General features: G+C 38.2%; 1 protein-coding gene across 1 annotated transcript in view; it reads left to right on the forward strand.

The window, feature by feature from the left end:
* Window positions 1-287: 287 nt before the first annotated feature.
* Window positions 288-16,535, forward strand: part of SAMD13 (sterile alpha motif domain containing 13) — a 47,384-nt gene continuing 31,136 nt past the window's right edge. Inside the window, exons 1-2 of the mRNA XM_065897464.1 lie at window positions 288-297; window positions 5,045-5,129. Coding sequence (XP_065753536.1) covers window positions 288-297; window positions 5,045-5,129 — 95 coding nt within the window. The remainder of the gene's footprint in view (window positions 298-5,044; window positions 5,130-16,535) is intronic.

Here is a 16,535-nt window from a genome sequence, read left to right on the forward strand (position 1 = left end):
AGCCTGAAGATCCCCAATTTAAAAGTCTCTCCAGGAGTGTTTCCCACCTCCAGCTCCCAGGAGGTTTTAAGTTCTTGCAAACGTCCTACCTTACCATCTCAACGCCCCGGCCTCGTCCCTTCCCTTCCGGGCCTCTCGGCTTCCGAGCCGCCCCAGCCCTTGGACCCCTACCCCGCCCGCGGAGACTACAAGTCCCGGCGTGCCCAGCGCGCCCGGCCGGCTGCATTGGGGCTGGGCGCGTGGCGGCCGGCGAGCTCTGTGCGGGGTAAAGCCTCCCGGCGCCGGCCATGCGGGGAGGTAAGTGATCCGCTCGTGCTGCGAGCGCGCTGGGAACGCGCCCGTCTTCCCCCCTCTCCAGGATGGAAGGAAACGAAGAAAGCCACAATAAAAATCGCCCTGCCCTCCCTCGTCTCTGCTGTGTGTCCGGTGCTCCTACAGCTTGTTGCACCCCCGAGCGTGGAATCTGTCACCCTGGAGTGGAACTGGGGACAGAAGCGTGCCCGGCTCCGCGGAGAGCTGCGGCTCACCGCGGGCTGCGGGGCAGAGCTCGCAGGATGGGACCGGGAGGTGGCACGGCTCGGCTGGGCGCACAGCGAGCGCCACACCCCCCTACTCCCTTTCCAAAGACAAGCTCCCCCGGGGAGTCCCCAGTCTCAAGGACGAACGGTTTCTTCTTGAAAGTCTTAGCCAGAAACTTTCCCCTCTGTCACCAGTGCCACAAGCGAGTCGTTTGGCTATCGGACGGGACCAGCTGGTCCAAGAGGCTCTCTGGCATTTCCTTTGCTGCCCTCTGTTCTGCCCCAACCGCCCCCTCTCCAGGCCCTCCTTAGTTTTCCTTGAGCTGCCCTTGGGGACCCGTTGCGCTCGGCCGTGCCCTCGGGCGGCTTCTCGAGATTACTTCTGCAGCCCTGTGCACCCAGGTCTGCGCTCTGGGACGCGGGCTGGATGCGCCTGTGGGCCCACTCCTGGCGACAAGGCCGGCGGGAGGTTCCTGGGGGAGGGCACTGGGTCTCTGGGGGATGAGTGCGGATCAATAAAAGCAGCCGATCGAGGCGCCAGTTTCCCGTCCTTTCTGACCCATCTCCCCTGCTATCTGAGCCCATTCCCAAGTGTCCAGGAAAGTTCTGCTCCAGAATCCTAGCACAAGGATCTCCGAAGTTATTTTAGCACATCCCATGATATCCTGGATCAGAAGGTCTTGTCGGTTTGCATGTGTATCTCTCATTCTACGCTTACACACTACAGACACACACACAAACACCGTGCACACTACACATTCTGCCAACACACAAATACCACACACTACACACATCACAAACACGCACATATTACACAGCGTACACATACACTCATCACACACATTGCCTTTATGCTATGCACCACACACAACCAGACACCACACTACACATAAATACACAATTTTTATTAGCAGAGAAGAGGGTTAATATCAAATAGTTTGGTGGAGGGAGTGAAGAGGAAGTGGTTGAGTACTAGTATATATACTTATACCCACAAATGTCAGTTTATTCCAAAGTTAGAAACTAGCTGATGAGTGAAACCTCCTGTTGTCAGAATTCGTGGCTCATTTTGTATAAAATGGGATTGATTTTTCACAACACCTCCTGAAAGCCATACCCTTGTGTAACAGGCAAACTTTTGATCACAGCAGGCAAGACAGGAAGGGATGTCCTTTTCTATATGTAGGAAGAAATTCCTGGAGAAACTTCACAGAATCCTTTCTCCTGTGAGTGTGTCTAAGGAAGAGTCAGCATAACTACATTTTCTTTGCCTCTTTCCTTTCAAGAGTGGCGTGCTGAACCTGATTTTTTTCTGAGCAGTGGCATGACAGTGCTGTCAGGACACCCTGTTCTCTATCCCTTGCCCTCAGGACTCACAGCCCAGCGCCCTTCCATTTGAATTTAGTTGTAGAACAGTTGAGAAATTTCAGATCAAACCCAAAAGCATTATAGAATCTGTTGGTGAAAGAGTGCTCTATCTCCAGAAGAGTTCATCATTTTGATCAGTGGTGGTAAAACAAACAAAAAAACCCCACCTGTTTGAGCCGTGCTTAAAAAACGTTACTCAAAAATATAAGAACATTTAGAATTCTTTCCTAAATTATTATTATTTGCTCTTTCAAGGGGGCAATGGCAAAGATGGGCAGAGACAGCCCTTGAAATTTTTCTCAGCGACGATCTTTCAAGAAGTTGAAAATTTCTAATATAATTTCTGCAATAAGTAAGGGGAAAAACTTGACTTTGAAATTCAGGTTGCAAATTTGGATCATAGTTGCTGATCTTCTAGTACCCTTAAAAAGTACTAAAGAAAAGGGAGACCAGCAGGTTTCTCCTCAATTCTGCCTGAAGTCTACACACGATTACAGCAGCAGATGACTTTTTCTAGGATCCTTCTTGAGAACCTGTAATTCTCTGCCCTACCTTGAGAGGTTTTGTTGACATTTTGACCTAAAAGTGTGCAAATATTGATTGGTGTTTATTTCACTGACAACCATTTATGTTTCTAGTGTATGTACAGCACATTTGTGAAATGGGAATGTTTCCCTTGAGCACTAGTTCCCAGCCAAGCAAGCAAGAGAGCTGTGAGGTTGACCGGGGTAACTTAATCAAAAGATCGTGCCCAGTCCCTACTCCATCTCCCACTTACCAGACCTGGGACCTAGGATGGTGGTGGAAGATACTATGAATTTGGGGGCTGGCACAAGATCTTCTTTTTCATATGTAACTAATATAGTACCAGGTGCTCATAGAAAATAAGTGTTGAATCTGTTGAATTATGCTTTTTACGCAACTGGGATAAACAGTTAAAATGAAACCTCCCAGACTAATTGTTTTTGTTTTGTAGAATAAGGTTTGTTTTATTTTGAATTTTTTGCTGACTTCATCGGGTAGGATGAATGCCAAAATTAAAGAATGTGGGCATTCTCAGGAGATCTGGTCATCTACTTTGCATCCTCTCTGAAATATGTTACTTCCTGCATAATGAAATAAAAGGATTTTCATCTAGGCAGTGCTTTCCTTATTCTCACAGAGATTACTTAAAAGCCAGCCCTGGAAACTTTGTTGGCAAGTCTCAACTAGGAAGAAAGGGTAACAGGACTGCAGCTTCTGGGTGTTCACTGGGTATAGCGCCTAAGCACCAGGCTTTGTCTTATTTTCTCTTTTCTCCTACAGGAAAGAAAAAGAAATAGTTTGACACATGGCATTCATGCTCAGAACAGCAGCAAAGACATATGATGCAGAAACAATGAAGGGGAGGGAGAAAATAAGAGGCTCTTGATATAGCTTGTTTTTCTTTGAACAAGACAGGTGCAGGGAGAATTCTGCAGTTTGGAGACCCATGATTCACTCACTTCCACTAATTGTGCTGAAGGTAGTTAGCAAAAGTGAACAGGCACACTGTAGCTTTAAAAAGTCAGCCATGAACCAGAAGGCAGTTGGTGCAGCTTGTGTGTGATTCCTAACGTCATGTTGGCTGAGAGCCAGCCTGGTTTTATTTCACTGTGTCAAATTGTACCTCCTTATTGAATTCCTTTGCCAGCCTACTTTGTGAAAGAAAACATTGGGGTTTCTTTGGCTGTTCTTGATAAGCCTATAAAAAATGACATGTTTTAGTTGCTTCTAGGTAGGTTTTCTTTTTACTCTTCCACAAAAAAAGAAAATAATAATAAGACAATGTAGTGTGGTGTTGCAGAGTATCATTGTGAGTGTTTTGTTTTGTTTTGTTTCTGAGATGCTTAGAAAATGGTGAATGTGTAACAGTTTCCAACTGAAGTGAAATCATTCTTTTGGCATGGAGTAAGCTGCACTGTCTTCTGTCTTCTCTGTAACGGTGTGTGGATGTGTGTTCATATCTATATGTATCTTAAATGTTGGATTTCTCTATGGATGATCTAAGTGGTTTAGCGACTGGAAGTTTGTGTGTGTGTGTGTGTGTGTGCGTGCGCATGTGTATGTATCAGCAGTGAAGATAATCCCACACTTAACAGTATTATTTGTTAATCATCTACTTCTCTAACAGTGATAAAATCTTGTGAATATACTAAATGAATGATGCACTTGTCATGTCAGAGTAATCCCTAGGGGAAGGAGTGCCGAAGTATAAAGTGATTGGAGAGGAAACGTATTTAATTTATGGCTTCAGCTGCAGAAGAACAAGCACATTTCAGAACTAGTTTTTTTTTTTTTCCAGCAGTTTTGTTCATAGATTTTTCATCTTGCTAATTGCATATTAATTGTGGAGGGATTTTATTTTTTCAGTCCTCTTCCTACTAAACAAAAAGACAAAGTGATGGATGCTACTATATCTCCTTGAGTGTTTTGATGATTTTTATATAAATCTAACGAGTTGCCTACCCTCTCTTACACACACACACACACACACACACACACACACACACACACACCAGCACCACCTTTCTGTGCTAAGGGCTATCTGACATTTTTGTGAGCTTCCAGATTTACCACAGTGTGGCCATCTCACAGACGGGTTTTTGAGATTTTCATTGAGAATATGTGAGGTAGGGGAATACTTGCTGACGAAAGCTTTAAGTGCTCTTTTGCATCGCAATGAAAAAACAGAGGAGCAGTGGGAGTGGACAGAAAAACAAATACAGTAAGAAAAGAAGAAATCATAGCCCGTGGTGGGAAGGGGAGGAAAAGGGGGATTGTTTTTCTCGACTTTGACTCATTTATAAGTTACAATGTCTTAAGTGAGAGCTTGGCACCTGGAGGAAGCTGTGCCAGTTCACACAGCACTTGTTTTGAACAAGGATTCAATTTCATTTGCAAATGCTTATTGTCAAGGCAGGGAGTGCCAGTACAGATGAAAGCACACCCCAATAGTCTCCTCCAGTTCTTTAGGTTTAATCACGTCTCTCCGGTCGCTGAGGGAACTAGAGATGTAAGCAAACATACGTGAACTGGTGTGAGGTTGTAAAAGGGGCCATTATGTTTCCGATTCAGAATATATATTCTTCTCTCACTTTCTAAGAATTAAACACAAGCTTTTCTCCCTTATTGATTAGTTGCTGAAGTAAAGGAAACCTGCAGCCTCCCCATGCTATCTGTTGACATGGAAAACAAGGAAAATGGCTCTGTCGGTGTAAAAAAGTAAGTGAAACTGGCTTGTGAGTTCTGCTTCTACAAACAACAGAGGGACTTGGGTTCTATTTTTATACTTCTTGCTTATCGAGTACAATACACTGTTTGGGGGTTGTCTTGGTTGATTGGTCTACACTGGCCACCAACCTCCCCTCTCCTGCCAGCTCCAATTGCCTTTTTCTGTATCCATTTCTAAGACAGAGATGACTCAGACATCAAACTGTGCATCAAGGTTTAGTGTATCAGCCTTTGGAACAGGGCGGGTTGAAGATTCCAGCCCTGAGTTCTGTATACTGAAACAAAAACACAGAGCAAACATAGACTCTGCCTCCCAAGTCCACAGGCTACACGGAAGGGTGAGGTGGTGGTAGGAGGAAACAGAAAAGAGAGTTTGAGTCTTTTTTAATAAAATCACCCCTCTCTAAACTGAAAGCTATAGGGAGAGAAGGAAAAAAGTGTCAGTAAGCGTACTAAGTTTAACGACTTCTCTGTCCTAATTTTATGAACTTGAATGTGAAACATTTCCATATATACCATAGTCTTCTCTTTTTACATCTGTTCTTACAGTTGAAACTTGTGTTTATATTTATTGTGAGTTATATGCTTGATTCTTTTAAATAAGAAAATTTAGTTGCATTATGTAGTGTATTCTGAAACACGCTACGTATTTCAGAGTAACTCATAAAATATCTGTAAGTATATTAAAAAAATGTATATTCTCTTTTATGAGTTATATTTTAGCTATAACCACTTGGCTTACAAGGCAAAAGTATGTTTCGAGACAGTGCTGTCTGTTTCATTTTTCCCATGTCAGTTTAAAATTGCCTTCAACTTGAGCTTTGGAAGAAACTAATTAAATGTAATCCATAGAAGCTGTGATACCTAAGTGAGGAAATAGTGTGCTATATATGTTTATGAATAGGAGGTGTATTTTACATTAAACTTAATAAAATCTGCTTTTAAAACTTCTCCCGTGGGCTTCCCTGGTGGCGCAGTGGTTGAGAGTCCGCCTGCCGATGCAGAGGACACGGATTCGTGCCCCGGTCCGGGAAGATCCCACATGCCGCGGAGCGGCTCGGCCCGTGAGCCATGGCCGCTGAGCCTGTGCGTCTGGAGCCTGTGCTCCACAACGGGAGAAGCCACAACAGTGAGAGGCCCGCGTACCTCAAAACAAACAAACAAACAAACAAAAAAAGCTTCTCCCGTAATTTATATATCAGTGCCATGCTGCCATGCTTATTTCCAGTTTTGAAGTTTGGGGTAGGTAGATGGAGGAGGAATGAAAGAAACAGATGCTTTTTCAATGTGTTAGTTAGATCAGCTGCTCTGAGCAGTGATGAAAATGTCCTACACTTGTACTGTCCACAATGATAGCCATGACCTGCATGTGGCAATTAAAAACTTGAAATGTGACTAGTGTAACTGATGAACTGAACTTTTAGTTTTACTCAGTTTAAATCAACTTTAAAAGTTAACAGCTTCATTGAAATATAACTGACATATAATAAACTGCATGTGTTTAAAGTATAAAATTTGATAAGTTTTGACATTTGTATACAGCCATGAAACCATTACCAAAATTAGGATAAACATATCTATCACCCACAAAGTTTCCTCATAAACCTTTGTAATTTCTCCTTCCTGCCCTTCCCTTCCCTCATATCCCCAGGCAACCACTGATAAGCTATCACTGTAGATTAGTTTACTTTTTGTAGATTTTTATATAAGTGGAATTATTCATAATGTACTTTTTTGGGAGGAGGGAATGGGTCATTTCTTTCACCCAGAATAATTAATTTGGGATTTATTCATATTATAGTGTGTATCAATAGTTTGTTGCTTTTTATTACTGAGTAGTATTTTATTGTATGGATATACAATACTTTGTTCACTGTTTATCCACCCACTTGTTGATGGACATTTGGATCGTTTCCATTTTTTTAGGGATTACAATTAAAGCCACTTTGGTCACTTGTGTACAGGTCTATGTGTGGACATACTCATTTCTCTTGGATAAATCTCTGGGAATGAAGTGGCTGGGCTGTGTGGTAGGTGTACGTTAAACTTTGTAAGAAATTGCCAAACTGTTTTCCAAACTAGTTGTCCCATTTTATGTTCCCACCAGCAGTGTGAGTTGTTCTATATGCTCAGGAACTTGGTGTGATCACTGCTCTTTATGTCATTAGGTGTGGTTTTAATTTTCATTTCCCTAATGACTGATGATATTGAGCATTTTTTCATGTGCTTATTTTATCCATAGACTTCTTAAGTACTGTTCAAATCTTTTGCCCATTTCTTATTGGGCTGGTTTTTTAACATATTATTGCATAGAGTTTTTATATATTCTGGATACAAATCCTTTATCATGTACATGATTTGAAAATATTTTCTTGTGGTGTGTGATTTGTTTATTTTTCGTTCTCTCTACAGTGCCTTTCAAAGACCAGAAGTTTTAAATTTTGATGAAGTCCAATTTATCAATTTTTTATTTTATGGATAGTGCTTTTGGTGTCACATCTAAGAAATATTTGCCTCACCCAAGGTCACAAAGATTTTGTCTTATGTTTTCTTAGATTTGGGACTATGATTTTTGAGTTAATTTTTGTGCATGGTGTGGGATAAGGATTAAAGTCTTTCTTTTGGTGGTGGTCACAGTGGTTGTTTTTTTTTGTCTGTGGATATCCAGTTGTTCCAGCACCATTTTTGGAATTGTTTCTGCAACTTTGTTGAAAAATAATTGATCATATATGTGTAGATCTATTTCTGGACTCTAGTTTATTCAAATGATATTTTTGTATATATTTATGCCAATACAACACTGTTTGGATAACTATAGCTTTATAATATACCTTGAAATCAGGTAGTATTAGCCATCCAACTTGTTCTTTTTGGAACTAGTTTTGGCACTCCTAGTCCTTTGAATTTCCATATAAATTTTAGAATCAGCTTGTCAATTTCTACCAGAAAGATGCCTGCTGGTGATTTGATTGGCATTGCATTGAATTATAGATCAATTTAAGGAGAATTGACATCTTAGCAATATCGTGTTTTCCAACTCATTAACATAGCATTTTTCTCTGTTAACTTAGGTCTTCTTTAATTTCTCTCAGCAATGTTTTATAGTTTTCAGTGTGCAGGTCTTACACATCTTTTCTCTATATCCCTACATGTTTCATATTTTTATGCTATTATTAATGGTAGCGCTTTTTAAATTTGAATTTCCAGTTGTTTGTTGTAGTATATAGAAATACAATTGATTTTTTTTTTATATTGGTCTTGTATCCTACAACCTTGCTAAACTCATGTATTACTTCTAGTGGCTTTTTCATAGATTCTATCAGATATTTAACATAGACAGTTATGTCTTGTGAGTAAAGACAGTTTTACTTTTTCCTTCCCAGTGTGGATGCCTTTCATTTCTTTTTCCTACCTTATTGCACTGAATAGGACCTCCAGTAAAAAGCTGAATAGAAGTGGTGAGATTAGACATCCTAATTTTGTTCCTGATGTTAAGAGAAAACATTTACTCTTTTTCTTGTCTTTGTTCTTCTGTATAAATGTGTCTTTCTTTTCTGTCTGCTTTTAAAATTTTCTCTTTATCGTTTATTTTTGAGCAATTTGATTATGAGACTCCGTGTAGTTTTCTTCATCTTTCTTGTGTTTGAAGTTTGTTTTGTGTTTTGGATTTGTGGACTTAGTTTTCATCATTTCAACCATTATTTCTAAATTATTTTTTAGTCCCCCTCCGCTTCTCCTTTGGGGACTCCAGTTATAGGTTTATTTAATCGCTTGATATTGCCCCACAATTCACTGATGCCCTGTTAATTTTTTTCCAGTCTTTCTTCTGTGTTTCATTTTGGATAGTTTCTACTGCCTCCCCTTCAAGTTCACTAATCTTTTCTTCTGAAATTTATAATCTCTTGTTAATCCCACCCAGTGCATTTTTCATTTCAGATGATGTAGTTTTCATCTCTAGAAGTTCAACTTGGTCTTTTTTTTATATCTTCCATGTCTTCACTTAACATGTTCTTCCCTCTAGCTTCTGAACATATGAAATATATTCATAATTGTTTCAACGTCCTTGTCTACTAATTCTATCATTTCTCAGTCAGCTTCAGTTGATTGGCTTTTCTCTTCATTATGGGTCATATTTTTCTGCTTCTTTGCATGCCTGGTAATTTTTTATTATAAGTCAGGTATTGTGAATTTTACTTTGTTAGGTGTTGGATATTTTTGTATTCCTAAAAATATTCCTGATCTTTGTCCTGGGATGTGCCTAAATTACTTGGAAACAAACAATTTGATTCTTTTAAGCATTGTTGTGCAGGGCTAGAGCTGTATTTAAGGGTATTTTCCCCCTTTTATTGAAGTAAGACCCATCTTTGTACTCTAACCAATGCTCCTGAATGATGAGATTTTCCTCTCTGGCAGATGGAAACAGGCACCATTCCCATCTCTGTGTGATCTCTAAGGATTGTTGTCTCTTTTTCGTGGTTCTTTCCCCAGCCTGTTTCCTCATGTGTATGTGATAATCAGTACTCTGCTGAGCACTTGACGGGACGCCTCTACACCTCTCCAGAGTTCTCTCTGTGTAGCTCTCTCCTCTCTAGAACTCTTTCCTGGGCATAGCCTAAAATCTCTCTTCAGGCAGAAAGTGGATACGGCTTACCATGCTTGTTTCCATCCCTCAGGGGTCACTGTTCTTTATTGCCTATGTCCAGTGAATGCCTTGAGTGCCATTCTCATACATCTTGTCTATTCTTTTAGCTGTTTTAGGCAGAAGGGTAAGTCTGGGCCCCGCTACTCCATCTTGATCAGAAATAGAAGTTGCAGTTAATTTATATAGCCAAGTGGCTATCGGCTAACATTTTGGGCAGGGTAGAGTTAGATTATAATACAGAATTCCTAAACATAGAGTTTTAAGGCTCTTTCTGAGATCTGCCCAAACTGGGGCTCACAGTTGCTTCCATTTTGTTTTCCAGATATGGAAAATATAGTTGCTTTACTAGGGAATGTACTTCACAAAGGGTCATTTCCAAAGAAGCCTAGGATAATGGCTCTTATTCACTGGCCACATGCTCCTGATCAGAGCTTTAGTTTTATAAGGCTACTATTTATGGTGTCCCTTTTCTGTGTCTAGCACTTTGTGTGAGCCTTGTTAATCCTCACAACCATATTTTGAGGTATGTGCTATAATTCCCACTTTATAGTGGAGAATACCAAAGCTCCAGGAGGTAAAAGACCTTTTAAGAGTTCAGAGCTAAGGAGTGCTGGTGCTGGTATTCGGGTTCTGAAGCCTGAGTCCTTTCTTCTGCACTAGGGTGACTAGGTTGTTTAAAGGTGGCTTTCAGTCACTTTCACCAGAGGCATGGCTCTCACTACCAGGAGGCTATAGAGGCCTATTTTTGTCTCCAAGATTTGTAGATGTTGCAGACATTCAAAAATATGACCATAACAAAGACAGGACTTCCCTTTCCAAAATGGCATATTTCTTCTAGGTACAGAGTATTTTAAAGTCTGTTCTAAGTACTAGGACAGTGATTTCTCAAACTTGAGTTTGTGTCACTTGGAAATACAGATTGCTGGGCCACATCTCCAGAGTTTCTGATTCAGCCTGGGAATTTGCATTTTAACATGTTCTCTGGTGATGTTGATGCTGATAATCCAGAGACTTTGGAAAACAATTTGGCATTATTTTCAAGTGTAGAACCATAAAATATTTTATAACTCAGCCATTCCGTTTCTGGATATATACAAGTGCTGCTCAGTAGAAACGATATTTGAGACATGTATGTAATTTAAAATTTTCTAGTGGTCATATTTAAACAGATGAAATTAATTTTAGTATATTTTATATTTGACTGAAAATACCCAAGATGTTATCATTTTGAACTGTAATCAATATAGCATATTATGAATGAGATAGTTTACATTTTTCATGCTAAATTTTATAAATCCACTATGTATTTTATACTTAGAGTATGTCTCAATTTGGATGCCAAATTTTTATTAGAAATGCTTGATCTCTATTAGATTTCATAAAATTTGCAATTGAAAAAGCAGAATCACATACCCTAATAATTCCAAACATACCTAAAAGTCCCAATAAATTAATCACGTACCAAAAAATTATTTTCTCTTAATGTATGCATGTACATTAACACAACTGGTTCTTCTTTTTTTTAGAAGATTTGATTTGACTTTGAAGCAATAGCATCAGTTTCAAAACTATCTCTGTCCAAGTTAAATAAGTTTACTGATACTTAAGTCATATTTTCAACATTAAATTCAAAAGGGTATTGCATAAATTTATAAGCAACTATAAATTTATCAATGTCAGCAAATAATTCTTCAACTTTTTCTTAAAATTGATTTATGTTAGAAAATGTATAAAATTAATTTCATTGTTTTGTACTCTGAAAAGTTTCAATTTTAACACGAAATTTTGTGCCTGTTTAGCTAGGTTAGCTAGGCTACAAATCAGCATTTCCTTTTTTTTTAGGAGCTTCAAATTAAGCTCATTTACATGTAGTCTGATATCAATGAGAAAATATAAATTACTCTGCCATTTTTTTGCCTTTAAGTATTTTTTGTCTTTAATTATTGAATATTTGGAGAGCATTTTTTTGTTTTAATGAAATCTTGAATTGGACTTAACAATACAATAAATCTTTGTATATTTCTTCCATGACTTAACCAACAAGTACAGGCAAAGAACACAGATATTAAATGTATTGTGTTCTATTTCTTTTAAGAATTCCATTGTCTGGCATTGATCCATAGCATTTGCAAATATTTACTGAATGATTTAACAATGGTATACATGACACTTTTCAGGAATCTGCTTTAGAAGACTGAACATTAGTATCATACAGATACAGAATCAGCTCAGATTCTGTTTAAAATCACTTCAAAATGTTTCATTGTACATTTAATTTTGATTACAGGTGACTAATGTCATCGATTCTTTTTGACTGTTGAGAAGCAAGTTACCAAATTCACTATGTCTTTGCTAAAAATGTCTCTTAATATTGTCCATTTTTTACACAACCAACAAACAGCTTTTTTCCTTTTGCTCTGCTCCAACAAATTGCAATTGCTGTTCATCATGAAATTTCCAACATACTTTTAGCCAGGCTCCTTTTTCTTTACTATTCTGGTTCTAGTGCTACTTTCTGCATCTCCTTTTGATTCTGCATCAGTAGTATGCCTCCTTTTCATTATTTTATTTCATTTTATTTTTATTGGATTATAGTTGCTTTACACTGCTGTGTCACTTTCTGCTGTACAGCAAAGTGAATCAGCCATATGTATATATATATCCCCTCGTTTTTGGATTTCCTTGCCATTTAGGTCACCACAAGGCACTTAGTAGAGTTCCCTGAGCTATACAGTAGGTTCTCATTAGTTACCTATTTTATACATAGTGCGGTATATATGTCAATCCCCGTGTGCCAATTCATCCCACCACCCCCTTCCCTCTTGGTATCCATACACTCGTTCTCTACAACTGTGTCTCTATTTCTGCTTTGCAAATAAGATCATCTAAACCATTTTTCTAGATTCCACATATAAGTGTGAATATACTATATTTGTTTTTCTCTTTCTGACCTCACTCTGAATGACAGTCTCTAGGTCCACCCAGGTCTCTGGAAATAACACAATTTCGTTCCTTTTTATGACTGAGTAATATTCCATTCTATATATGTACCACATCTTCTTTAGCTGTTCCTCTGTTGATGGACATTTAGGTTGCTTCCATGTCCTGGCTGTTGTAAATAGTGCTGCAATGAACATTTGGGTGCATATGTCTTTTTGAATTATGGTTTTCTCTGGGTATATGCCCAGTAGTGGGATTGTTGGATCATATAGTAGTTCTATTTTTAGTTTTTTAAGAATGTCCATACTGTTCTCCATAGTGGCTTTGTCAATTTACATTCCCACCAACAGTGTAAGACTGTTGCCTTTTCTCCACACCCTCTCCAGCATTTATTGTTTGTAGATTTTTTAATGATGGTCATTCTGACTGGTGTGATATGATATCTCATTGTAGTTTTGACTTGCATTTCTCTAATAATTAGTGATATTGAGCATCTTTTCATGTGTTTGTTAGCCATCTATATGTCTTTGGAGAAATGTCTATTTAAGTCTTCACCCATTTTTGCATTGTGTTGTTTGTTTTTTTGATATTGAGCTGCATGGGCTGTTTGTATATTTTGGAGATTAATCCTTTGTCAGTTGCTTCATTTGCAAATATTTTCTCCCAATCTGAAGGTTGTCTTTTCGTCTTGTTTATGGTTTCCTTGGCTTTGCAAAAGCTTTTAAGTTTCATTAAGACCCATTTGTTATTTTTGTTTTCATTACTCTAGGAGGTGGGTCAAAAACGGTCTTGCTGCAATTTATGTCAAAGAGTGTTCTGCCTATGTTTTCCTCTCAGAGTTTCATAGTGTCTGGCCTTACATTTAGGTCTTCAGTCCATTCTGAGTTTATTTTTGTGTATGGTGTTAAGGAGTGTTCTAATTACATTCTTTTACATATAGCTGTCCAGTTTTCCCATCACCACTTATTAAAGAGACTGTCTTTTCTCCATTGTATATTCTTGCCTCCTTTGTCATAGATTAGGTGACCATAGGTGTGTGGGTTTATCTCTGGTCTTTCCATCCTGATCCCTTGATCTATATTTCTGTTTTTGTGCCAGTACCATACTGTCTTGATTACTGTAGCTTTGTAGTATAGTCTGAACTCTGGGAGCCTGTTTCCTCCAGCTTCATTTTTCTTTCTCAAGGCTGCTTTGGCCATTCGGAGTCTTTTGTGTTTCCATACAAATTGTAAAATTTTTTGTTCTAGTTCTGTGAAAAATGTCATTGGTAATTTGATAGGGCACAATATTGATTCTTCCAATCCAAGAACATGGTATATCTCTCCATCTGTTTGTGTCGTCCTTGATTTCCTTCATTAGTATCTTATAGTTTTCAGCATATAGGTCTTTTGCCTCCTTAGGTAGGTTTATTCCTAGGTTTTTTGTTCTTTTGAATGTGATGGTAAATGGGACTGTTTCCTTCATTTCTCTTTCTGATCTTGCATAGTTAATGTATAGGAATGCAAGTGATTTATGTGCATTTATTTTGTATCCTGCAACTTTACTAAGTTCATTGATTAGCTCTAGTAGTTTTCTGGTAGTGTCTTTAGGATTCTCTATGTATAGTATCATGTCATCTGCAAACAATGACAGTTTTCCTTCTTTTCCAATTTGGACTCCTTTTATTTCTTTTTCTTCTCTGATTGTCCTGGCTAAAACTTCGAAAACTATGTTGAATAATAGTGGTGAGAATGGGCAACCTTGACTTGTTCCTGATCTTAGAGGAAAGGGTTTCAGTTTTTCCCCATTGAGAACGATGTTTGCTGTGGGTTTGTCATATATGGCCTTTATTATGTTGAGGTAGGTTCCCTCTATGCCCACTTTCTGGAGAGTTTTTATCATAAATGGGTGTTAAATTTGTCAAAAGATTTCTCTACATCTATTCAGATGACCATATGGTTTTTATTCTTCAATTTGTTAATATGGTGTATCACATTGTTTGATTTGCATATATTGAAGAATCCTTGCATCCCTGGGATAAATCCCACTAGATCATGTTGTGTGAGCCTTTTAATGTGTTGTTGGTTTCACTGTGCTAATATTTTGTTGAGGATTTTGCATCTATGTTCATCCATGATAATTGACCTGTAATTTTCTTTTTCTGTGATGTCTTTGTCTGGTTTTGGTATCAGGGTGATGGTGACCTCATAGAATGAGCTTGGGAGTGTTCCTCCCTCTGAAATATTTTGGAAGAGTTTGAGAAGGATAGGTGTTAGCTCTTCTCTAAATGTTTGATAAAATTCACCTGTGAAGCCATCTGGTCCTGGACTTTTGTTTGTTGGAAGATTTTTAATCACAGTTCAATTTTATTACTTGTGATTGGTCTGTTCATATTTTCTATTTCTTCCCGGTTCTGTCTTGGCAGGTTGTGCCTTTCTAAGAATTTGTCCATTTCTTCCAGGTTGCCATTTTATTGGCATACAGTTGCTTGTAGTAGTCTCTCATGATCCTTTGTATTTCTGCAGTATCAGTTATAATCTGTCCTTTTTCATTTCTAATTTTATTGATTTGAGTCCTCTCTCTCTTTTTCTTGATGAGTCTGGCTAAAGATTTATCGATTTTGTTTATCTTCTCACAGAACCAGAACCAGCTTTTTTTTTTTTTTTTTTTTTTTTTTTCAGAACCAGCTTTTAATTTCATTGATCTTTGCTATTGTTTTCTTCATTTCTATTTCATTTATTTCTGCTCTGATCTTTATGATTTCTTTCCTTCTACTAACTTTGGGGGGTTTTTTTGTTCTTCTTTCTCTAGTTGCTTTAGGTGAAAGTTTAGGCTGTTTATTTGAGATTTTTCTTGTTTCTTGAGGTAGGATTGTATTGCTATAAACTTGACTCTTAGAACTGCTTTTGCTGCCTTCCATAGGTTTTCAGTCATCATGTTTTCATTGTCATTTGTTTGTATGTATTTTTTGATTTCCTCTTTGATTTCTCCAGTGATCTCTTGGTTATTTAGATGCATAGTGTTTAGCCTCCATGTGTTTGCATTTTTTACAGTTTTTTTTCCTTTAATTGATTTCTAATCTCATAGCACTGTGGTCAGAAAAGATGCTTGATACAATTTCAATTTTCTTAACTTTACTGAGGCTTGATTTGTGACCCAAGATGTGATCTATCCTGGAGAATGTTCCTGGAGAATATTCTGAGAAGAAATTGTGTTTTGCTGCTTTCAGATGGAATGTCTTAAACATATCAATTAAGTCTATCTGGTCTAATGTCTCATTTAAGGCTGCATTTCCTTATTAATTTTCTGTCTGGATGATCTGTCCATTGGTGTAAGTGGTATGTTAAAGCACCCCACTATTATTGTGTTACTGTCGATTTCCCCCTTTATGGCTGTTAGCATTTGCCTTACATATTGAGGTGCTCCTATGTTGGGTGCATAAATATTTACAATTGTTACATCTTCTTCTCGGATTAATTCCTTGATCATTATGTAGTGTCCTTCTTTGTCTCTTGTAACGGTCTTTATTTTAAAGTCTATTTTGTCTGATATGAGTATTGCTACTCCAGCTTTCTTTTGATTTCCATTTTCATGGAGTATCTTTTTCCATCCCCTCACTTTTAGTCTGTATGTGTCCCTAGGTCTGAAGTGGGTCTCTTGTAGACAGCATATATATGGGTCTTTTCTTATCCATTCAGCCAGTCCGTGTCTTTTGGTTGGAGCATTTAATCCATTTATATTTAAGGTAATTATTGATATGTATGTTCCTATTATCATTTCTTTAATTGTTTTGGGTTTGTTTTTGTAGGTCTTTTTCTTCTCTTGTGTTTCCCACC

This window comes from Phocoena phocoena, chromosome 1 (genome assembly GCF_963924675.1).
Source record: "Phocoena phocoena chromosome 1, mPhoPho1.1, whole genome shotgun sequence".
In the NCBI taxonomy this organism is placed as follows: domain Eukaryota; kingdom Metazoa; phylum Chordata; class Mammalia; order Artiodactyla; family Phocoenidae; genus Phocoena; species Phocoena phocoena.